A 25,231-nucleotide genomic window follows, 5' to 3' on the forward strand; every position below is an offset into this window, starting at 1 on the left:
CAGAGGTAAGAGACAAACCATTAGTCTAGCAGCTTTCTAGTCTACAATGCTCTTTTTACTTATCTGTCTAGCACATAACACTTTGTCTAGTTTTATTAAACTATAATGAACTCAAAGCTCCGTACATCGTACTGCAGCGTTAAACCAGTTAAACCGCACGCAGGAGGCATTTGAAGATGAGAAAAAACATTTGGATGTGCGCGGCAGCTGAGTGATTGTGCTAGTCGCGATTAATTCGCAGTCGACATAGGCAAAATGTTCGGATCGAGCCCATGTGCGCGCGTGTGTTCCGCGTTAGTCAGGAGGTTTACTTTCGAGCTCAACTTGGCAGCACCACACTCCTCAGCTCGACGATTTTGCATGGCGACCGAGGCGGCGCATAAAACTCGGCGCTCTCCGACGGACGATCTTGACTGCCAAAGCTCGGCACCGCCAAAGTCGGGTGCGGCAATGCGAAGACGTCCTGCTGCAAGCGGCGCGGCAACTCGAACGCAGAGAACTCGACACGTGAGCCGGGAGTTTCCGATCTTCGAGGGCCACGACCCGGATACGTTCGGTACGCTGTCGGATGATCATCGGCTCGGAGCCGAACTTCTTCCGGACGACGAGGACGATGTCGGGGAGGCAACAAAACTCAAACGCATGTCGGACAAGAAGTACGAGAACGACATCAAACAGTTGGTGCTTGACAGAAAGGTAGATAAAAAAATTGGTCGATTGTCCTCAGTAGAGAGAGCTTTTTTTTTTTTTTTAACAGTGGATCCGTGTAAGCTTGTGCTAGGTCCGGCCAACGTTCCTAGAATTGATTTTAGTATCGTTGGGCACTAGAATAATTCTAGAATCTATTCTAGTAACGTCGGGTCCGGCTGCGTTCGCAAAAACTGCGCCTTTAATCGCCGAGCGACGACGTCACCATGCGTCGCCTAGCAACGCTTTGGAGGCGGGAAAAGGGGAGGAGGATAAATAAATATAACAACAAAGGCTAACGTAATCACTGGCCTATCCAGGCACGCTAGTAGAACAAGCAGTTATGAGAACCGCATGATTGCGAGACAAGGAGAATAAAATAAGAAACAAATAGATCAAGAAAGTACGGATAGCCATCTATAGTTTAGCGGGGAGATGGGAAAGGTAATTGAAAGTGAGGAGGAGTGGAAAGAGTAGAGCATAGCGTGGCCTTGTATGGTATACATAACTTGCATTGACGTCATTGTGGTGCCATCTGTGGGTACCAGCTGATTGAGATGCTGCATAAACTTTTGCTCCAACGTGTGTCGCAGAAACCGGGGCATCATATCGGTGGCAGGGCCCCCTCCAATCCGGTGTATTTTCCCTCGGCACATGCGGGAAGAGCACAAAAAGAAAATACGGGGAGCGAAAGACTGTCCCTGCACTGGCACTCTCAAATGTGATAAAAAGTCATGGTGGCTGCCACCTTCAGGTATTCAGAGCAGAGAACCTGTATGTGGCGTCATGAGAAAGTTGTGTATAGCATAGCAAGGAGGTGGGAAAAGGAAGTGAAGGTGAGGTGGTGGGAAAGGCCACCAGCTGTGTTGTTTTTCCAGTCTTCACACTACTCTAGTTGGAAGCAACTTCAAAAATATATGTTTCTTGCTCGGGGATGAATGCATACAAGCCTGCCCCGATTATGTATAAACTCCTGCCCCAACGCCTAACTGATGTCGTCAGCCGGGTGGTGAATAGCGCCACCTACCGAGAACATTGCCGGGTGCATAAATGGGACTATTTCTTAAGTTGCAAAGGCGATCAGCTGGCACGCTTTGGTCATTTGGTTGGAGCCTCTCAGAAATTCGTAAGTTGTATACGACTATAGTGTGTAGCTGCCCTGACTTTTTTTTTTCTGCGACATAGTGACAATTGTTATTCTGCTTTTGTTCTGGGCGATAAGAATAATAGAATGTGATAGACTGATCAAGCTTAGTTCACATCATGTGGGCCTTAGCCTGAATGGGACGGCTGAATGGGAAATTCAGCCTTCACTTCTCAGTTAACACGTCAACTGTGGTGCTGAGAATGAAATGTTTGTGCACATCAAATGGGTCGTTTTAGACCCTTCCTGAATGCATGCCCACTGTAAGTACTGTTGCGAAGTGCCCACTACGTTTTTATTCTGCCATGACTCTGCGAAGGGCCCCCCTACGTCTCTGTAAGGCAATAAGCGCACTTACACTGCCACACACTTTGGATTGATCCCTGGTGGAATTCCGCGCTTTTGGTATGAGATATTGAATTTATTAGCGCAACTTGTCACGATACGTAATGCCTGTATAATTTTCTTCGTCTTCTTTTTCAAACCCTTTCAGGCTGTGGTAGAACACCTTTTGCCACCCGGAGGCCTGGGTTCAACTCCACTTTAAACATATGATTTTAGTTATTTGCAATCATCGCAAGTTTTTGCTCATTATCAAAACACAGTTAGGGCCTGCCCACATGCTAAACACACTGCTGCAGGGCACGTGGCGGATCTGCCGCACACCAGCGGAGGGCGAAAGCGAATCGGTGACTCTGTTTCGCCATTCGCTTGCATGCAGCAGGTGTCGCGACACGTACGGTGCGGCTGTACGGGTAATGCGTGGACGGCCCTTAGAAGAATCGGCAATGAAGGTTCAGAATCCTGGCTCAGTTTACTGCAAAATGTATAGAACAGTCCAAATGTTGATGAATGCATTTATAGAGTTATGCCTTTCCCCTTTTCTTACAGATCAAAGAGGCACTCAACTTGTTTTTTGAGATCCAGAAGGCGTATGACGTTAAACCAACCCATGTCATGTTCACACTGCTGATTGGTGGCTGTGGCCGAGTTGGCTACACCAAGATGGCATTCAAGCTGTACAGAAGGGTACGTGCTACCTATTCCATGGTCAACAATGATGTCATTTGAATGGTGTAATGCCCTGCGGCAATACTGAATGTTAAAACACAGAAGGGAGCGAATGATAAAGTAAGAATTTCGCAGTGCTGTTGATGCGCATTCGATGGTACGGTATGATCACTGGGCAGTGCTGAATGCTGTCCCTGTTTTGTGATCAGGTTCACTGTGACATCGCTTATGGCCTACAGATCCACACTGGAATTGGCATTCGGGCTGATGCAGCTACATTAAAGGATTACAACATATTGTAGAATGCTGGAGCATCTGATGACGTCTCAGTGCAGCAGCTACTTGGATAAAAATAAAAAAATTGTTTTGCATATTTTCTTTTTCATTTTTTTCTTAATTATGGTTATAAATAGAGAATGGATTTTAGATAAATGTCTACATTGTTTCTTTGCTCAATGTCATGCCTGAGCAGTTTGCTATGGTGTGATTTTCCTAGGAAGTCACGACCATGAACCTGAATGCACGTAGTGAAAAGGTTAAGAGTTATTTTAAGAAAATTATCCACAGATAGAACAAAAGAGAGTGTGTTATCTAAGCCTATATCTTTAAAGCATGAATGCCTTAATAATTTGCTTGGGCAATGTTTATTGTTAACTTTTGCATTTGTGGAAATTGTTTCATTTTCATCTCAAATTACACCGTTTCAGATGCGTGATCGTGGCCTAGAGCCAACACCAGCTACGCTGACGGGACTGTTTAACTCATGTGCAGAGAGTCCATTCTCTGAAATTGGCCTAGATAAAGCACACAAGCTTTACGAGCAGATTAAGTTGAAGAACTGGGTTCCCAGCAACCTCACCTACCATGCCATGATCAAAGCATTCGGCAAGTGTGGAGATCTTGACATGGCTTTTAGGGTAAGTACAAGAAGCGCACCTGCCAGCTCGATAGATATTTGCAACGTTCGCTAATTTGAAGCCACTACAGTATCATGTGCAGTTTGTCGAATCTTGAAAACGAACCTTTGCACCAGTTTCACTCAATTCTTGACTGCACCCTTAGAAGTCATGCGCCATTGAAAGGACTCTAAAGGCAAGGGTTGCATACTTTAATCTAATTCAATTGGACAAACTCCTGTAGCCGGTGGTATAAGCATCTGCTGTGTCCCTGAGGAAGTTGCACTCTGTTGCTTGTCAGTTTATGTTCCAAGTAAGTTCATAATTGTGTGCTATATGTAGAATTAAACATCATCCGCTCTTTACCTGCACTACAGGATGAAAGCTTTCCTGAATGTCTTGCCTTAAAGGCCGCTCTGAATATTTCTCGTCTCAAGCCAATTTCATTTTATGCCTGTGAATATTATTTTAAAATGCAGCTCTTAGGCACCTTTTCCTGCTTTAAGGGCCGTTGCTGTTGGCGTTGTCGGCATAACCGATAAAGAGAGCGAGTGTGAAAGGAGCGAATGCGGAGTCTGTGATACCATAATCCACAGTGTCCTCTGACGTTGCTTTCTTCCTCCATCACGCACGCTGGCCACTTGGTCGAAGCTCATGCACATGCAGGGCTGGCCCATGCACTGCGGCTGGTTTCACCTGTGGTAACGGGGTTGCTGGCATTTTGTTTCGTTCACGATGCGTGCAATGCACGGAGTGGTGTGCATAGCACTCGCTGTTTCGCCACTTGCCATTTCGTGCTGTCGCCATTTCCCTTGGCTCGTGACGCCTTCAATGCACGAGGTAGTGTGGGTAGCACTCAAGTGCTAGCAGTTTCTGTAGCAATATGTAACAAATGGTACTTCTTAGTAATACAGCCAAAACCTCAAACACGGTTAGTGTAGCCAAAGCACGAAGCTGTGCTGAGGATACGCATTAGGGATTATCGTAATTGTCTATTAATTTTGCGTCCAATGCACGGAGTGGTGTGCATAGCACTCGCTGTTTCGCCACTTGCCATTTCGTGCTGTCGCCATTTCCCTTGGCTCATGACGCCTTCAATGCACGAGGTAGTGTGGGTAGCACTCAAGTGCTAGCAGTTTCTTTAGCAATATGTAACAAATGGTACTTCTTAGTAATACAGCCAAAACCTCAAACACGGTTAGTGTAGCCCAAGCACGAAGCTGTGCTGAGGATACGCATTAGGGATTATCGTAATTGTCTATTAATTTTTTTACTTTTATCGTCCCACCTCACTTTCTGTTGTTTCTGTTCCCAAACGTTATAACGCACAGTAAACAGACATTTATGAATACCACCAACCAGGAGTGCTCGTGCAAAAACAAAAGTATGTTCAAGTTGTTGTGTCACTCCAGATTTCGCATGTCAGACCAGTTAAAAAAAATGAGCAAAACAAGCAATGCTGTGCCATTTTCTTGGATATTCACATTGAAAACTGAGATAGACAGGCTGATCAGTGGTCATAATTTTTTCTCAGGTCATGGACGAGATGGCCAGTGCAAAGCATGCCATCACCAACGAGACCTTTGCTTTTCTTCTGATGGCTTGCATCGCCAACAAGGAAGCTGGCTTTTCCTTGGGGCTTAAGGTATGGACACAAGATGCCTGTGTACACTGTGCTATAATATTGTTATGAAAGCTTCAGCACGAATCATGCAGGTTTTTTTTTATTTTCCTTCATATTGATTTTGAAATTATCAGTTCAGATGTGGTGCTGCTGTCAGAAACGGCTACATTTTGGCATTATTTTATACACCCAAACCTCGATATAGCGAACCTGTATGTAATGAAATATTGATTATAGCAAAGTAAATTGAGAACACCCTTGCAATAGATGTAACTTCGTTATAATGAGGTTTGAGTGTGGTTATAACACAGGAGTGTACCAGCTGTGCCATTCGGGCCATTGTGCACCAAACTAGCTTGCCTGCGCTACCCTGCACTGAACCACTCCTGCTGCGCCAAACTCGCATATCAGCGCCGTACTGCGCCGTAGCACCAGAATTCAGCCACAAAGTGCGAAAGCCGTCAAGTGCCATGTCCAGAAACGTGGTTCAAACATTGTCTCTTTGTTTCAGTGAAACGGTTACAGTTTCGGTTTCGTAAAGGTTGCGATCGCTCCAGGAGCAGTTGTGAGTTATGATATCAAGGGCGTGGTTGCACGCCCATAGCTATCGCGATCACGCCCTTGGTATAGCCCTTGAATCCTTGTGCATGCTGCACTCTCAATGCAGAGGCTGCAAGAAGAACATTTCTCCCTGGCACTGCTGCATTCTTTTTCACGAGAATTTTGTAAAGTTATGGAATATCGGATCTAAAGGAGTTGGCTGGCAGCCTTATAAGCTGTTGCTATCACATTCATTTCTTCACCATTACGGTAAAGCTTCTTTTTTTTTAACATGATGGCAGCATTGGGAAAAGGTACAAAGGATGGCAGTAACAGTGCTCAAAAAAAGCGGGGTGGTGTCCGTTTCCTAGAGCAGCCTAGCAAAGACAGGTGCACATGACTGCTCATCAAGTGTATGCGCGTATTCTCATTTTTGTGGCTGCTGTGCTTCGCTCTTATCGACTCGGCTGTTGACAATCGCACGTTCAGGTTAAAGAAAAAAACGTGGGCAGCTGTACATAACTAAAAAGTCATAGTTGCATTGCAAGAGTGAAGCAATGAATGTGATATCAGCAAATTGTAATGGCACACGAAGTGAGGCTAGCAGCTAACTCTTTTGAATTCAATCACACGTAACTGTACGAAATGCTGGTGTACGAGAATCAGTTACTTCAAAGCGAGCAACACGTTTCGCACAGTCTCTTCGTAATGAGAGTGCAGCGGGACTCACCCATTGGTGGCTCCCAAGCTAGCATGCACGCCAGCAATAGCGACCACACCCTTAGAAACAAAGTTTATAGTTGTTGTTTGAGGTAAACCTGCCTCCTTCCTCGTGGGTTTTTTTGGCTCTTCCAAGATGGGCAGAATGCTTCCTCTCTGCTTCAACTTCAGGCCTTCCGAGCGGCGGAGATGGGCCAAATCGTTCGATCCCTGCTTCAACCGCCTTCGACGCCCCCGATTGCGTGCTTTTAATCGCGGATGGAACATATGATGTGCGGGAGTATGTTATCAATTCGGAATTTATACACGACATTACGCAATGGAAAAAGACCTGTTGGGAATGTCCATATAATTTCTTTTGCAATAATGAGGCTATTGCACAATTCAACTGACTGTTTGAAAAATGCAGCATTCAACAAATGTTCCTTCACAAGCATTTTGAACGAGGCTAAGTCTGCTCTGAATGTTCTTGCTACTCTAAACTTGCTCGAAAATTCCCTTCTGGCTGCCGTAAGCCTGCTCCAAAATGTCTTTCGGAGCACTTTTGCACGCTCCCAGGGCTGCTCCCAAACACATGTACCCTGTTCCACCCCTGTAGTAAAATAATAATCTCGGACAACAAGTTAGCATTTACAAAATGATGCCCTCTGTCTGGGTTTTTCAGCAAAGTGAAAACCGTGCGAGGCCCAAAATCATTTGGAGGCTTAATTGATAAAGTTCACTGCCATGAAAAAATCCGTAAACAGTGGTTGTGCGCTTGAGCCGACATTTCGAGAAATAGACTTGTCTTCTTTAAGGCTAAAACTGATCAGTTCCAGCCTTGAGGAAAACAAGTCTGCTTGCCGAAACGTTCGCTCGAGTGCACAACACCTATTCACGAATTTTTTCGTCGCAAGCTTCCATCACCCCCTTCCTGCTGTTTTCTGAAAGATCACTATTGCATCACCAACTATGTTTGTGAGGTAATGCTAGTTAATGTGAGCTTGTGCACTATTCTAATAGTTATATACACATTGACAGAAAATTTTTACAGACGTATCCTGCATTATTGACAATAAAGAAAGTTGTAATTGTTCTCAGTGTGGAATGGTGCCTTGAAAAACTTGCATGGCGTCTGAATGTGACAAAAGTGATACCTGTTCCAGGTGATGCGAACCATGCTGTGGAAGAAGATCCGTCCCTCGATGTACTGCTACAACCTTTTCTTGCGCACAGTTCGTGAGTGTGGCGTTGGACCGCCGGAGATGTTCCAGGAGCTCCTCGAATCTGTCCAGTCCGGCAAGAACAAGCGTATCGCTGGGAAGAAGCAGAGTGATGCCGTGGCCGGCAATTTGCTTCGCATAGAGGCACGCTTGCATCCCACTGAGGCTGCTAGACTGAGTAAGTACAGCAGGGTTGTGTAGAAATAGTAATGATTTATATCTTGAGCTGTATTACCGCTCTTTTTGCCTTCACTAGATCCCTTTTGTAATCTGCAGCTGCGCATTCCTGTGCTGCATGTTCGTTCAACTAATGGTGCTTCAAATAAAGACGGGGTCCTAATCGCCCTTGCCGGGGCTCACCTGTTAGACGTGTTTATGTCAAGAGAACCAAGTCTGAATTTTCCACGTCATAGTGTAAGGAAACTGCGCTTGTGCGCGCTGTTTGCAGTTGGTTACTAGCTGCCATTAGTTGGGCAAACTGCATAGTAGGAAAGCGAGACTTAGTGTTATGAAAGAGGTCTTTTGTATCAGCAATGCTTTTGAAAACACATTTCAAGGATTTCAAGGCATTTCATTGCTTTTGAATTAACACAAATGGTGTTTTCTGAAATACATCAGCGGCTTGAGCTCATGGCAGCACAGGAACTATGTTTTGACTCTAGACGCAGTGTCCCCTCACAAATATATATATATATATATATATATATATATATATATATGGGAAAGAAGTGTATACTGAAGGGCTCGTTTTTCTGTGTTTTGACACATTAATAATGAGATCATACAGGCAATAATGCCAAGGAAAGTATAGGGAAAGTACATATAGAAGCAAATAAATGTGCAAATAGTCATAGCAATACATAAACATAGAAATCTAATGGAAGTTACTACAAAAGAGAGGAGAGCTAACAATGAAGAACATGACATTTTCAATTTTTATCTTCACAATGTCAGTGGCTTGTTGGTGATTGTATGATTTTAACCTTGCAGCACAAAAGTTGAGCATCTTTTGGTAGTCTGCACACTTATGCCTTTATTCTGTCGTCGTCGTCCACATGCAACTTTTTGCTCTGTGAAATGAAAACCACAGAATCACCCAATGTAAACGCATCTATGTGCAGTTCATTGCAATGAGGCACTACGCTGAGGAAACCACTACCCTGCAAATGTGAAGTGAATGTTGTCTCCAAGTGAGTTCTTGTGTCTCCTCTGGCTACCAAGGGAGGCCAAGGATTTGAAGTATGAACTATATCGTAGTGTATAATCGCAATAAGTGATTTCAGTTTGCTTGTATCGTTTTGCACAGCGAGAAAAGCTTTTGTTAGTTCATTTTAAACCTTACACAACTTTCACTAAGGAGAGCTGCAGAATCTAGGTGTAGAGGATTTTTTCTCAAAAGAGGAAGAACCTAAAGTGCACATGATCATGTAACATTCTTTTTTTTTTTTTTGTCCAGAAAGCCATGCTTAATAAACGATGACACCCTGTTCGACTGCAGGTTAGTCAGCATGCAGTTGGAGTTCCAAGAGCTAAGTTGTTTTCTAATATACGTATTACTAACACCTGCTCGAAAGTGTAACTAGTAAAGTTTACTCCCCATATAATCAGATTCGCTCGCTGGATTCCGTGCCGACCGGTTGTGCCATCGCGATCTCCGACAACAGTGCAGCTCTGGCCGACTGCATTAGCCCTACGCCATTTCCTGTCGCCGACAAGAGCTCTCGCCAGTGGTGCCCCGTCGTCGGACTCCTGCAACCGTGTCCTTCTTTCCCGTCTTCTCCTTACTTCCGTCGGTCCCTGTCTCACCGCCTCGCTCTCTCCTTCCTCTCTCTCTATCTCTTTACCTTTTAATCACTTCTGTACCCCCATCCCTCGTGAGCTACTGTTGAGGTGTCCTCCCCCTGAGTGACAGTTACAGGGCTCACTTTTCTCTTCTTTTCATTTTCATTTATAATCACTCCCCCCCCCCCCCCATATAATTATCTGCAACAAATAATGCTCTGAAGTGTTTTAGATGTTGCCAAATCATGGCACTTTGATTTTCAATCGCTATGTTGACTATTAAAATTTAAATCAACCTCGACATTAACTTCCTTTTGCAGGCCGCCGCCTCATGCAAGATTTTTGAAAATGGTTGGTGCTAATACCTGTATTGCTAATTAATACTTGTATCACTAATTAATACCTGTATGGTATTAAGGTGTGCCTGTACAGGCACACCTTTTTTCTTTCTTTTTTATGGGAAGTCTCAGAACTCTACTAATTCTCCTTGCAGCTCAAACTGAAGGCGATGGCTCAAAACCTGAGGCGGCCTGGGAAGCCGAGGAGTTGGTATTTGGCAAACCTGAAGAAACCACAACCTCCACAAGCCTGGCCACCTTGCCGAATCTTCTCTCGCCGAGCTTCAAACACACGGGAGAAATTGTGGGACTCGGAGAGGTCACCGAACCCTACCACAGGTGAATCTTTTCAGCGCTTTTCGCAAAATGTCCTTTGCCTTTGCTTTCACTTCAACAATGTTGCATGACTTTTGCACCGTGTAAATCTATGTAATTGAATAATGTAGTATGTATGCAAATAAAAAAAAGAAATTGTGAAAATGACCTGTCTCACGGGAGAGGGCATGCAGCAAAACACCTTAACCATGCAAGTTTCAAAGCACATGGCGGCCTTTAAGAAAGAATGTTGCTGAAGAGGAACCCTGAATCAGACTGCGGTTTGCTGTAGTTGATACAGTTAAGCATTTTATTCGGCTGATCTCACAAAATCTGTGTATTATCTATGAAAAATTGGAATCTCTGAACACCCTACGGTTTTAGAAAATCATTATATGGGATAAAAAGGGCTTATTAAAATGAATGTTGATGACATTGTTTGGTTCATGATAGAAAAAAAATGAGAGTCAATGTCGTATATTTTTTTCATGTTAGTTTAACTTGTATCAAAATTACGTGCTCAAAAAATTCGATGTCATGAGGTTTTGGTTTTAACGACGTTTATTTGGCCCGAGGGGGACCTGGCAACAATCGGGCACGATGAACCCACAATGATGATGATGATGATAATACTTGACCACGATGAGGCTCCATAACCAAACATATTTAGATGATAACGTACAGATTAAGAAGGTGTGTATAATGAATGCCCACAATATTAAGAATATGAACATAGGAATGAAGATTTGCAGAGCAAGACTCACCAAATTAAAGTTGCAGGCAGCAAGAAGCTTAAATGACCTGAAGGCCAACTCCGGCGTTTTTTTGACCATGTAAAGGCAAGGGTGTTTCTGTGTTTCTGAGACACTCTTGTCACAAGCCCAATAGCTGAAATGCTCGGGATATTCGAAAATAGTTTTTAATAAGCAAAGTGGCGCAATGCCGAAACTCAACCGAGCGCACTGTCTACGTATGACGCACTATTTGGTAAGAACCAAATATGCACTATTTGGTAAGTATACTGGTCCTGCTGCCACGGTGTATGAAAACTGTGAAAGCCAGACAGGCGAAGCACCGGCCAAACACCACAAAGAAAAGAAAGAAGCTTGTCCGTGCCTAACACTGCCGCCGTCGCCTTGCGGCCAGCCCAATAAAGGCTGTTGCGGCCAAAGTAGCATTGCCATCGGCTCCATCACTTTCGTTGACATTCCAAACGTGACATCACACAGACACTGCTGCCAATATTCAGGCAAGCTAGGTGAGCGTTTCCAGGAAGTCTTCAAAATTCATTTGCAAACAATCAGTGCTTCTCTCAAGCCTGTAATTTGGCATAAATGATGGAAATGGGCAAAGGAACGTGCTTGGTGAATTTCATCGAAATCTATTGACGTCGAAAAATCACCTGAGTTGGCCTTTAAAACCACCATTTCTGAAGGTAAGAAAGCTGGTGCCTTTCTAAACATGAAAAAGAGTCAGGTTATCACAACAGGCATAGAACAAGCTACAGTCAAATCTCGATAATTCGAACTTGAAGGGGCCCGAAATTTTTTCGAAATAAAAGAAGTTCGAATTAATGAAAGCTAAGTAAATGGAGGGCTCCCCATGCAGTGGCCCATGTGCATTGAGCTAACACACGAGGGGGAAGTTTCGCAAGACTTACATTCATTCCCAATGCACAGGACATTCGTCATTAATTGAAGTAATCTGTGATGCACGCCTACACATTTGCTTGCAGCGAGTCAATCAATTTCGCACGCAGCTTGCAAAGCATGTCTTCTTTGGCTTCAGCATTCTCCTGGCCATAAGGTGCGCGCGGCTATGTCCAGCGCCAACAGTCTCTGAAGACAACAACGACTGCCTCTCCGCTACTTCCCCCTGCACCAAAGCCGCAGCGTGGCCAGCACATGATGAGAAAGGGGGAGCGTCTCCACGCATAGAGAAGCAGAGGCGCAGCTTTTTTTTTTCCTCTTTCTTTATAGCTGTTGTTGAAAGGAGAAGGGTTACATGACAGGGACGGAAAAGGGGAAAGCGTGGCACCGGTGCGCGAGAGAGAGTGACACTCCACTACAGTTTTTTTCTCTCTCTCTCTCTCTCTCTCTCTCTCTTTGCACGTGGCATTGGAAAAAGAAGAGTCTTTACACGGCAGGGAGGGGGAAAGGGAGAACGGTTGCACAGGCGCGTCTCAGATCGGCATTTGAGAGAGAGCAAACATTCCACCGCAGCCTTTTCTTTCTTTTTCCTTTCCTTTGCGTGCTGCGTTGAAGTGTCGGAGGTGCCGCCGCAAGATTGGGCGAGGTGCTGGGAGCATTTTCGGAGCGTGATATGTTCAAATTAACCGTCACAAGTGCTTGCGCGTTTGAATTACCGGGCGTTTTCGCCCATCGGAATTCACATAGCTTTCACGGGACCTCATCGTCAGTTCCAATGAACCGGATGTTCAAATTAAGCATGTTCGAATTAATGAGATTCGACTGTATTCAGATAAACTACAAAGCAGCAAGTATTGTGGAATGTTTTGTTCTTCTGGATTTACAGAACTGGCAGCGAAAATTAGAATTTCATGTTCATAGTGAGAACAGTCGAAAATTCTTAGAGAAAAGGCTTGGCGGTCTTCCTCAGTCCTGTTGTAACAATCAATGGTAATGCAAAGAGGAAGTACTCCGGTGCAGAGGCAGCAGCATCGACCGCAGCCGTGGACTCGTGGTAAAGTGCCCGCTTCTGCTACGGGAGGTCGTGGGTTCGAATCCTACTGCCGCCGGAGTACTTCCTCTTTTTTACAGCAACAACGACATTTTCTTGGCAATCGCATGTTCTTTGGTTTTGACTGTAATTACTGTTCACCATAAAGCAGCTTTGAAGTGGAAAAGTCGTGGTGGGTTCAAGCATTCCTCTCTGTGACAGGCTCCTCATGGTTGGTGGATTGAAGGGCATGATGGACCACTTCCGGGATATGTCGGTGCGTCCGGACGCCAAGACCTTCACGATGCTTCTGGACTGCATTCCCAATAACTTTGATGCCGAGGTGGAGCTGATTGCGGAAGCTGACAAGATTGGGGCCGAGCTCGATGTGGATTTCTTCAATATGCTCATCAAGCGCAGGGCTTTCCGCCGGGAAAAGGAAACCGCCAAGGTCAGCCTCTGCTCTCACTGTCATTGTATTCATTACGCACAACAAATTCACAGCGTTTGCACATTCACAACGTAAATGTATTGAGGTTCATTTGTGTTACCTAAAACGATTCTGATGATAGTGCACAAACTGGCAGTGCCAATCGCATAAACCTGTCAAATAACCGACCAATATACAAGCACCCTATATAATACACTTAAACCTTATTTTAACAAAGTTGAATGTCTACACGAAAATAAGTTTGTTATATCTGAAACTTTGTTATAAAGATTTATTTCTAGCTTTGTATCTATTGTAAAGCTATTTCTCATTTACTTTATAGTATAACTGATATTTTGTTATATCCTGGTTCGTTATATTAATGTTTGAGTCTATTACATTCAAACTTCAATATAACGAACATGTATATAATGAAACATCAGTCATAACAAAGTAAATGAAAAATGGCCTTGCAGTATATATACTGTTAGGAATATACTTATACAACGAATTTTTGGATATAACGAACTTATTTTCGTGTATAGATTCGACTTTGTTATTATAATAAGGTTTGAGTGCTTGTATATTGATCGATTATTTGACAGGCTTATGCTATCAACCGGTTTGTGCACCATCATCAGAATTGCTTTAAGTAACAACACAATGAACTTAAATATGTTTTCTTCCCAACAGCAAACAGTCAATCCAGCCGGCTTTCTTTGGCGCAAGATTTGTTGTAGTGTGCAGCACGGTGCAGCATCCTTGAATGGCCCTCTCTTCTTTTCTGTCTATAGGACGTCCTGTCGATGATAACGGCGCGCGGTCTCCACCCTGATGTGATCACTTTTGGCGTTCTTGCATTGACTGTGCACAACAAGAAGGAGGGAAGCGAGTTTCTCAAGATAATGCAGGCAAGTGGGGACTGCACCTAATGCACTACTAATGCTCTACTAGATGACGAACTCCTCAGCACACGTACGAAGTGCCGCATATGGGAAACACATAGGCAGAAATGGCCGACGCGCCATGCCGACACTCAAGGGGGCGGCCATTTTGGATTTGCCGATGGCAATAGATTGACCGTAATTTTTTTTTCGTACTCGATTCTAACGCGCATATGATTTATGAACTCGCTTAACCGGAAAAAAGGTGCGCGTTAGATTCGAGTAATTACGGTAGTTCTATATTGATTTGCATGTAACTTCCTGTTAGAGTGGTTTCATTGCAGTGAAGTGGTGCTGAGCCAAGAAAACAGTATTCAGGAGAAAGCTGCACTGCCGTGAAACCCCACTTCAAGGTTAAATGAAGATGTTATCCTCGCATAGATTCGTTATTTCAGTTTAAAAGCTCGTTACACCAACTTATATGCTCGAAGTATGGCAAATTTTAAAGCAAGAAATTTCACAGGCTGTCACTTGCATTCTACTGAAAGTCAAATCTTGTTGCTATTCAAAGTCATTCCAATTCGTTTGATGCATAAAAATGGTGTTTGCACAGTCCTTGTTCCAATTTTCAATTGATATTATGCAGGTTAGTTTGCTCATGACAAATAGGCACATATATGGTGCACATATATGGTCGTTTTTCCTGATGAAGGCCAGTCCTTGGCTGAAACGTAGGAAAAATAAAAAGTTTTCGTTTCGCGTGTTCTCTACTTCTTGGTATTTTTCCACTGGATCCAAGGACACCTTCTTTTTCACACACACACACACACACACACACACACACACACACACACACACACAGATATCTATATATATATATATATATATATATATATATATATATATATATATATATATATATTGTAGTGAAGAAGATGAGTGCTACTCAGAAAGGCAGGGGGTATGACTCTGTCGGTGAAGAAGACGACGTTTGGTTGGCAGGGTACTCAGGTTGGCAGGGTTGGCAGTTCCGCCATTTCCGCTTGACGTGTCGTGACCGCTCTCCTGTTTTATAAAAGGGTGTCACTCTAAAACGCCTCATTATAATTGGTGGAGAGTGCTGGGTAACGCCTAATCCTGGAATTGCGAAATCGTACGTTGCCTCCAGTTGCTACGATGTCCACGAACGACGATCAGCGGGCGGCCGCCTCGGCTCCAACTACTGCAGCTCCTGTCTGTCTCGGCTCCTTTCGGCAACGCGTTCCGCCTACCTTCATTGGAACCGATGACAAAGACGTGGAAGACTGGCTCGACGAATACGACCGGGTGAGCAAGCACAACAAGTGGGGCGATGCGCACAAGCTTACTGTCGTCCAATTTTATTTGACCGACGTCGCCAGTCTGTGGTACCATAATCACGACGAGAGAGACCTCCCGACCTGGTCAGCCTTCCAAACGGCGTTTGCGGACTTGTTTGGTCGTCCAGCGCTTCGCAAACTACGGGCCGAACAGCGCTTGCGTACTAGGGTTCAGCAGAACGGTGAGAATTACACCAGTTATATCGAAGATGTGGTCGACCTTTGCCGGTGTGTCAACTCGGCTACAAGAGTACGACATCCACGTCGTTTACCGATCTGGCCGAAAACATTCCGACGCAGACGCTTTGTCTCTACGTTGTAGTGACAAGTCGCCGTCTTCGTTTGCCCCTGACGTATCTGCACTTAGTGTCAGCGACATGCTTCAGGAGCAACGAAAAGATCCTTGGATCGCTTCACTTATCAACTTGTTGAGTCGAACTCCCTCGCAAAATATCCTAAGAGGTATGCGCCATCAAATACAGCACTTCGTCATCAGAGATGGTTTGCTATACAGACGGAATTATCTCTCCGAAGGATGCCAATGGCTCCTAGTCATTCCCAGACGTCTCCGCTCACACATATGCGCCTCCTTTCACGCCGACCCATAATGCGGCCATGCTGGAGTGTTAAAAACCTACACTCGCCTGTCCCACCGCTACTACTGGCGTAGAATGTATCGCTTCGTTCGTCGCTACGTACGTTCCTGTCTCGCTTGTCAACGCTGGAAGAATCCCACTCCAAGTTCTCCAGCTCCACTACAACCCTTACCTTGTCCTGCCCGACCATTTGACCGTGTTGGTATTGATCTGTATGGACCTCTTTCGATTACACCGGCTGGAAATCGCTGGGTAATCGTCGCTATCGATCACCTTACGTGCTACGCAGAAACTTCACCACTCTCTTCTGCGTCAGCCAGTGACGTCGGTCGTTTCATACTGCATCAGATCATTTTACATCGCGGTGCACCACGTGAACTCCTGAGTGACCGAGGGTGTGTGTTTTTGTCGGACGCTGTCAAATCACTTCTCAAGGAATGCCAAGTCATTCATCGCACCACCACTGCATATCATCCTCAAACTAATGGCATTACGGAACGATTCAACCGTACATTAGGAGATATGCTGTCAATGTACGTCGCAACCGATCACACCAATTGGGACAGTATTCTCCCTTTTGTAACCTTCGTGCATAATACTGCTGTCCAGACAACCTTTGGTTTCTCTCCATATTTCCTTCTTTATGGTCGCGAGCCCTCTTGCACGCTAGACACCATCCTTCCTTACCACCCGGATGTTGCTGAGTCGACGACGATGTCACAGGCTGCTAAATACGCGGAAGAGTGTCATCAGCTTGCCCGCTCCTTCACAAGTGCTGAACAGCAACGCCAGAAACACCACCGCGATAGCCCGACGCCTCCTGCTCCTTATGCATCAGATGACCTTGTCTGGCTTCAAATCCCTTCAACCAGCCCTGGTCTCCCAACGAAACTGATATACAAGTGTGACGGACCAATGGAATGTAAATAAGAAGAAAAGTGGATGAAAAAATAACCAGCCGTGAGCAGGAATCGAACCTACGACCTTCGAATAACGCGTTCGATGCTCTAACCACTGAGCTACCACAGAGGCCTTCCCTGCATCCACTTTTTTTGGGTTTATATGTGAATTTAGAAGTAGGAGTGACAGTCAGCGCCATCTAATAGTATATATATATATATATATATATATATATATATATATATATACACACACACACACACACTATTCAAAATTAATTTGAAATTATTCTACCAATATCATTATTTCCTTCGAACCCTAAAATTCACTATTTGCACAAGCCTGTTATAAACGCCTTCGTTCACACCTTGGTTAATTCATGAACTCACCTCATAGGTGCTCTTCAAAGTCCGATAGTCTGTTGTGACAGCCAACACCCTTTGAAATCTCCATTGCCTTGATGCAGAGTTTGTAAATCATATTATGTTCAATCATACAAAAGTATTGAAGATCCATTAAAGAATGTTCCATACTCTGTGAATAATACAGCCTAAGAAAAAAAGGAACAGCGTCTGTCATAAAGGGTTCGACAACATGAAAAGTGAGACGTTGAATATTTAACACCTTCCTAATTCAGTGCATTATGTCTAAACGGGTTTCAGATGCACTGTGGGCTATACCAATAACTTGACGTATAGTTTATGCTATTACGTACTTATATGTAACACAATGGACCCACACTCATTTTTTTATGAGTTTTTGCAATGCATTTACTTGCTTAGGTTATTCTTTTTTTTTCTGTTTGGTTCTTTTTCATTGTAATACAGTTAATATTGACTATTGATACTGAGATTTAAATACAGTCGAGCCCGCTTATAACGAACCTGAGCGTGACGTGGCATCGGCTCGCTGTATCCCGAAGTTCGTAGTAAATGGAACACAGCTTTTAAAAAAAAGTTGCGACTGAGAACAGAAACCTTTGTTGCCCCAAAAAGTCCATAATGCACGTGTTTTGAAGAGCAGAAACGATAAGGGCGGTCTCAAGTTCATTTAAAACGGCAGGCTGCTCGTTCGCCGAGGCCCGTGTCATAAGCTGCATGATGCGCTGGCTCCAAAGCTTTGTCGTTCTCGCAGTCCGATTCCTCCAAATCGCTCTCGCCGCGTACTTAATTCACAATGCCCTAATCCGTGCGCGGTTCCGAAGTGTCGTCATCATCATCAGCAGTAATTAAATCATCGCAACAGATGTCCCACCCGCTCTCCCAGATCGGAGTCGACGACGCGCTGCCACTAATCGCCGCCACAGTGGTCCTGTTCAGAAGCTTCAGGCTCGGCATCGGGCCCGACAATCGACGAAGTCGGCTTCGCGAAAAGAGTTTCGCGCACATGTAGCCGTCACCGCCACCCACGATATATTCACCATCTCCACAGCTGAATACCGGGACGCCTGAAGCGGCAAGTTGGCTGCCAGGTGGTCAACAGCTATGAGCAAGCGCTCCGCAACGCGGCACCTAACACGCGGATTACGCTCAAGCCAAGCAATCACACTTCCGACAATTTATTTATTTATTTTTTTTTTTTGAGCGGCACGAAAAAGCGTGCTAGTCCTCCTGTCGGCCATCATGACCACACACGCACACCAAGAGCGAGCAAGACGCGCACACGGGACACACATGCCAGAACGCTTGGAACAGCTCTGAGCGCGTTTCCAGTCAGAAAACGAAACTAATTCGAACCAGCGTGGTGGGCGTTGCGGAGCGGTGGAGAAGGGCGAAGGGGTTGTGATCAAGAGAGAAGAGCAGGCTTGTGAGAGAAGGGCAAGGAGTTGCGATAAAGCGCGGAGGAATGAGATTCCTTCCTCCGTGCGATAGAGAGGGGAGGATGCGGCGGGAGAGCGACCTTGAAAACCAAAACACACGGCAAGAGGCAGGTTGGGTAGCTTGCTTGAAAGGTCCGCGAAACTCGCACGTAGAAAAACTTAGAAAGAGTGCCAGCGCGCGCAGAAGTCAAAGCATGGCCGCCTCGTTCGGTGTGTGCGGCGGCGTTCGAAGAATCGGCGGCCGTGATCAAGAAATCGTTTTGTTGCACCGGCGGGTTTGCGTGGCCTCACGAACTTTGATATTTCACGATTCGTTCCGCGCATATTAACAGCCGTTTTCACGCTTCCACACGCGCGCGGAAGGCATGCTGAGCCGAGTGTGAAGTGAGCGAGAACAAGTCCTAAACACGAAACGAATCGCAAATTATCAGAGTCGGTGGGGTGACGTACGCGCATGCACTAGACGCAGACTATCGGATACAGTCGGTGGCCGACGATGTTGGCAAATGGTCTGGTCACTCCAGGCCGGTGACGCCAACGACAGTACCAGCGATCAAAAACAGGGTACGTGGCCGACCGGTCTTCGAAAGATCGGTGGCAGTGTGAAAACACGGGCCTCGTCTGGTGATGCGGGGTGCTCAGAGTAGCTGGGGGACAAAGGACGGAGGGGTGCGTAACAAAAAGCGGTCAGGTAGAGCAGCAACTAGAGGGGCGCGGAGGTAGAATCTTCGTTTAACATTAAGAATGTATGGGCACCTCGCCAATGCCTGATCGGTGGTCGAAATTGGTTTCCCAGGAAGTCGGCAGACCGCTGACTCCGTTCGCTGTAACCGATCAGCGGCGCTCGGTGACGTTCGTTGTAAGTGCGATTTTCTGCCATTGAACCAGTGAATATTTTGACGGTCACGCTGATATTGTTCGTTTTAAGCGAAAGTTTGTCTTAAGTGGGGCGGTTATATGGGGGCTCGACTGTATATATCTTTATGTATTACTATTTGTACCTCGTTAAAATGTTTTTAATTATATTGTTTTATTTGCTAACGTCATTTGCTGTCAGTATAATTTTTATGGTGTTGTGATGTGTAAACAGTAGGGCATCAACATTAGACCAATTTTGTGGCAAAACCGGTTATCCGGTTATTTTATTCATCGGTTATTCGATTTAAAACACCAGATTGACCGGATATTGGGTTAACAATGCCGTGATATTCGTGTAATCGAATAACCAGATTTTCATTTTGTAATGCTAGCGTAAATAGTCGTTTTTCTTGGATTCTCGTGTCTGAACATTGCAATTATTTCTACAAGTCTGATATGTGCTTTTATTGACCTTCTCACATTGTTCATTTGTCTTAATCTGGGGGCATTACGTGAGTCACCAGTGATAATGCCTCTTAAAAGGTAGCTAGTGATTACCCATCCACAAACATTCCGTTAGTTATGAATAACCGCAGGGTGCTAAAGCGCATGCACAGTTGAGAAACGGGAAGTCTATGAATGGGCCATTAGTGATTATGTCAGTAATTAATTAATGAGCTGTGCATGTTGTGTCGGCACATATTCAATAGCACTTAAATTTTGAATAAGCTCTTAGTAAGACAAAATATTCGTTTCCGAATATTCGAATAACTGGGTGTTTGTTTATTCAAACAGGATTAGCAGAATTCCTGTTTCTTTAAATTTGGATAACTGGCTTTCAAGGCCAGATTCACTTTTCTTCTGTTTAACCGGATGGCCGGCTTGGCAGATACCTAGATGCTGTTGTACGCAGCTGTCCCCATGTTTTTTTTTATATGGGACACTCTATTGCATACCCCGGCCTGTAACGTATGCTTACAGTAATTTATGGGATTCGTTGGCACCTCCTGGTGGCCACTCAGGAAGCCGGCCTGACTGTGAATGAGGAGACCTGGGGCACGCTGGTGTGCAATGCCTGTTTCAAGGGCAACTTCTGGTTCCTGTTAGACCTGATGGGCTATGCCAGGCGAGAGGACATCCTGATCAGTGCTGCCGCCCTCCGGGCCATCGACAAGGCCGCCAACAGGACCAGAAGGGCACTGCTCAGAAAGGTCGGTTGCTACGTCTCGGAAAGGCGCGTCAGTATTTATTTATGCCATCAAGGAAACATATCAGGCCAGAAAACTAACGTACGCAGGAAGCGAGAAGCCACTTTTCTGTCTTCTTCACTTCCTTAATGCAATGCGCCAACTATCCTACTAACTAGTGTCATTAGAACATTTATTTATACATCTCAAACGTCATTATAACAAAGTTGCATCTTGCAAGAAAATTAGCTTGTTTTGGTATACCCGAAAATTCATTATAAAAATTATTCCTAACACTTGTTTTTATTTACTTTTTGAGTGCAAGACTATTTTTATTTACTTCATTATGGCCAACATTTCATTATATTCATGTTTGTTATATTGAGACCCGAGTTACCATGCACCTTTAAGGGAGCACTTATACACAAATGTTTCATCTTGCTTCTTCTGTCGCAATGAGTAGCTAATTACTTGCTTCTCACTACTAGAATGCTCGTTCGCTCAAGCAAGCCATGGTTAATTATTTGCAGATGTTTTATACCACCCAGTCGCAGTTTCGATTTCAGAGAGTGCCGAGTGAGGCGGTACTTTCTTGTAAGCATGCCTGGCTACATGTGCACAATCAACCACACGCACATGGTCATGCAACGACAACTTTTTTAAGCGAAGGCTCCCTCAGAGACATTGTAAATTAGTATGCATGACCCCCAAGAAATGATTGGACCATCTTGGCACACGGGTGGCTTCACAGGTCGAACGGCGCTAATGAGGGTGCTGCGGCGAGCGCTCAAAGATTCGTTTGAAGAAAATGGCTGGCGTATGTCTCGTAGGTGAAGTTCTCTAATGCTGTGTACGCTGTCCCGTGTGCAGATTGTGATGATGTGTACATCGGTGAAACTGGTGACCTTAGGCCGTTTCACATGACTCAAAAAGTAGCGATTTTCAGGCTGCGAGTTCGCTCGCAGCGAAAAAAAAAGGGCAGTTCGCTCCCGGTGCAGCGGTACGCAGCGAGCTTCCAACATGTTGGAAATTTTCGCTCTGAACGCAGCGGCAGGAGCGATTTTTGGTCAGGACCCGTCGAAATAGAGTCAACGTGTTTGCTTTGGTAATGGCTGATGCTGTGCCGATAGTTATAGCGCGAGAACAAAAGGACAACACAGAGACAAGAAAGACACCTCTCTGTGTCGTCGTTTTGTTCTCGCGCTATAACTACCGTCATGCCATACCAACTAGCCCAAGCTGCCACACTTCTACGATGCTGTGCATTTAAAATGAATTCAGACTGGAAAGTGTTCTTAAATGATGAAACAAGCAAGCCCTTCGTTACCGTTCATGGTAACTTCATGATATCATAATGCACATATTATTAAATTACATTCGTGTCTGTCACAATGAGTGGTGGCAAGAACTCACCGCTCCAGTTGTAGAGCGAAAATCGCAGACCGTTCGCGGTCCATGTGAAACGAAACCACCATTGGCGGCGTTTGCGAACAGAGCGATTGAGCGAACGGAACAATTTTTTGGCTGCAATCGCGGCATGTGAAACAGCCTTTTAAGCAGCGTCTCAAGCAGCGTGATTATGACACGAAGAAAGGAATTGTGAAAGCCGGGGCCTTGGCTGACCACGTGTCAGGCAGTCACACAATCAACTGGGGGAAGGCATGTGTTCTTGCTATAAAAAAAGGACTGTCACGGCGTCCTTATCTTGAGTCTTCGTCATACAAACCACTCCACGCACTCTAAACAGGAACGATGGTAATCTGCCGTCAGTATATGCACTGATACATTGAAACGTACATAAGGCGAACTGTCTGACACGTTTCCATTTCAATTGTGAACGAGGTTCCCGTGTGGGAGTCGAAACATCTTTTTCTGTGTGTTTTTAACCTTTTTTGGTAGGTGCAGTGCCTACGGGATTTTCACCTTTAACCAGGCTCGCATGTGTGACAGTAATCATGTCGCCTCTCTCACTTCCCTGCAGGAGAGGGGAGAAGAGGTAAGCTTCTTGACTTCGGCCATGGAGAGTGGTTTCCGGCAGTTCTGTCTGGTCTACGAAAACTGGCTCAAGGAGGTGCGAGTGGACAGGCCTCGACATCCGTGGGAACAGTACGAGCCGGAAAACCTGAAAAAGTCGGCTGCTGAGCTCAAAGCTGCTGCAGTTGCCGTCGCAGCGGAGGAGTTATGACGTCTCTCGTGCAACGTTTACGGTCCCAGCACACGATAGGCACGATATCGTAAAGCTATTTTGTTCTGTTTTTATTTCGTATCCGCCAATAGGGCCTCACAGTTGTTCAATTTTCTGGCCCATGCCTATTGTGCTTTTTGTCGCAGTATAAAATTAAACATTGTAAAGATGCCCCATTGCAATAAAAGGGCCCTGCAGTGTTTTTTCAAGTGCTTTCCGTACCACCAGAGCATGTAGTATAGAACATTGTGACGAATGCAAAAAGAATTGTATAAATTATTTTCCACCAGAAAAGAGCAGTTGTTAATGTAGCGAACTGGGCTTGTTAAAACATAACCTCGGCAATGTCTTTCTTGTGCTTCATATCTCGTTTACTCTGACGGTAATGAGAAGTTATTAATTTTCAAAGGTAAAACCGGAGTAGACAACGCATCCTCAAAGTTAAAACTGGGGTAGACGATGCGAAAAAATGTTTGCTTTTGCCTTTCACACTCTCAGCAACGTGACTGGCTGCTTCCAGTGACTGTGTGTCTTTCGTAGGGATGTACCAAAAGTTCCATCTCATGGTGGCCATTGTACAATGTGCCTGGTACAGTATTGCCATTCATTTCAAAAATTGAGAATTTAAAAATCGAAATCCTTTTGTATCTGGAGAAGTGTAAAGCATGTTCTTGTATTTTTTAGCCTTTTTTCTCTTGTTTTGTGGAACTGGGGTATTCAACGGTCGTGCAGATTCACCATTTCTGAGTTTATTTGTCACGGTCCAAGACCTCTGTGCGGTGATAATTTCGACACACAAGGTTGTTGCAGTTTCTGGTCATCACATTAACAAACGAAATGGGCCGGTCTTGTTTATGAGTTTCACCAGTGGAAGAGGGCAAATGGCGTATTTGAAATAAAAACGGACTGGAATTATAGCAATTGCAAATTGAAATAATAAATTCGGAGCTAAGGTAATGCTGGCACTTTTCTTTCCAGCATCTAGATTTTGCGTCACATCAGCGCGATTTCGACTCTCCACACGCACATCAAAACCAACGTTGACTTTAGCTGCTAGGTTGCTAGAAACATTGCTTGCCGAGGTTAAAGACTAGGCGTGTTGGTATAGCATAACTACAGTTTGTATGTATAGTGCAATGAATAAACAGGACACACACAGCGGTGCATTAACAAACCAATCTGTGTCGGCGCAATCTTTGAAATGCGATTTCACATTGAGCGCTCTTTGATGCGTTTTATTTGAGTTATTCTTCAAGAAGCTTTCATTATTTGTCACCATACATGCCCGGTAGAGTACATATACACAATTAGATGGTCGTTTTTCCACAATAAACAGTTGTCTGTAGCACCTGTCCTTGTCTGCTTTTACTTGCACTCATTTCATTATTTAAGATGCAAGGTCAGCTAACCCAACAGCATGTCCCACCCAGACACAACTAGTATTGGCAGGTGTCGTAAATGATGCTTCGGTAATTGGTCTAGGAAGCCATGTGTCCCATTGTATAGGCATTGCGGCCGTCACTCTGTGTGCCAGAACTAAGAACAACGATGGACACAGTCCAAGGAAAAAAAGATAGCAGAAAATGTTCCAATGCTGTGAAGCAATCATCCCACTTGATGTTTCTCCCACTTTTACTCTTACACCTGCTAGCATGCGCTTGATGTTGAAAAGAAATAGCACACATTTCATGCAATAACTCTGCTTGTACATGGATTAGAAAAAAATATTTTGTGACTGGAGACTGCAACAGATTTCAACAAAAAGGTCGTTTTTGGTTCCTTAGAAGGTGTGGCAGGTATCCTTTAAATATAGACTTGCAGAAAAAGGTGTTCATCCCGAATTTACCTTGTACAGCTATGTGAAAAGCCCTGGCTGTTTGAGATTAGTTCTACCACTCGGTAACATACCATAATTACCTTGATTCCAACGCGCAGGAAAAGTAGACCTTAAGTGGACACTAAAACGGAGCAATGACTTCGTTTGAATTGACAAAGTGCACTCTGAAAATTACAATAAAATACGTTTCACTACAATGAGTTCAGTAATAACGGAAAAAATTAACATTGAAGTTTCAT

At 44.6% G+C, this 25,231-nt stretch overlaps 1 protein-coding gene across 1 annotated transcript; it reads left to right on the plus strand.

The window, feature by feature from the left end:
• Positions 1-24,500, plus strand: LOC119180277 (pentatricopeptide repeat-containing protein 1, mitochondrial). Its single transcript, XM_075868627.1, has 10 exons — positions 1-696; positions 2,723-2,860; positions 3,550-3,759; positions 5,273-5,383; positions 7,768-8,002; positions 10,100-10,283; positions 13,161-13,389; positions 14,163-14,283; positions 20,810-20,994; positions 22,952-24,500. Exons 1-10 carry the CDS (start codon positions 256-258, stop codon positions 23,153-23,155), a joined length of 2,058 nt encoding a protein of 685 aa, XP_075724742.1. The 5' UTR covers positions 1-255; the 3' UTR covers positions 23,156-24,500.
• Positions 24,501-25,231: the final 731 nt, after the last annotated feature.

Source organism: Rhipicephalus microplus, chromosome 7 (assembly GCF_043290135.1).
Source record: "Rhipicephalus microplus isolate Deutch F79 chromosome 7, USDA_Rmic, whole genome shotgun sequence".
Taxonomy (NCBI): Eukaryota; Metazoa; Arthropoda; class Arachnida; order Ixodida; family Ixodidae; genus Rhipicephalus; species Rhipicephalus microplus.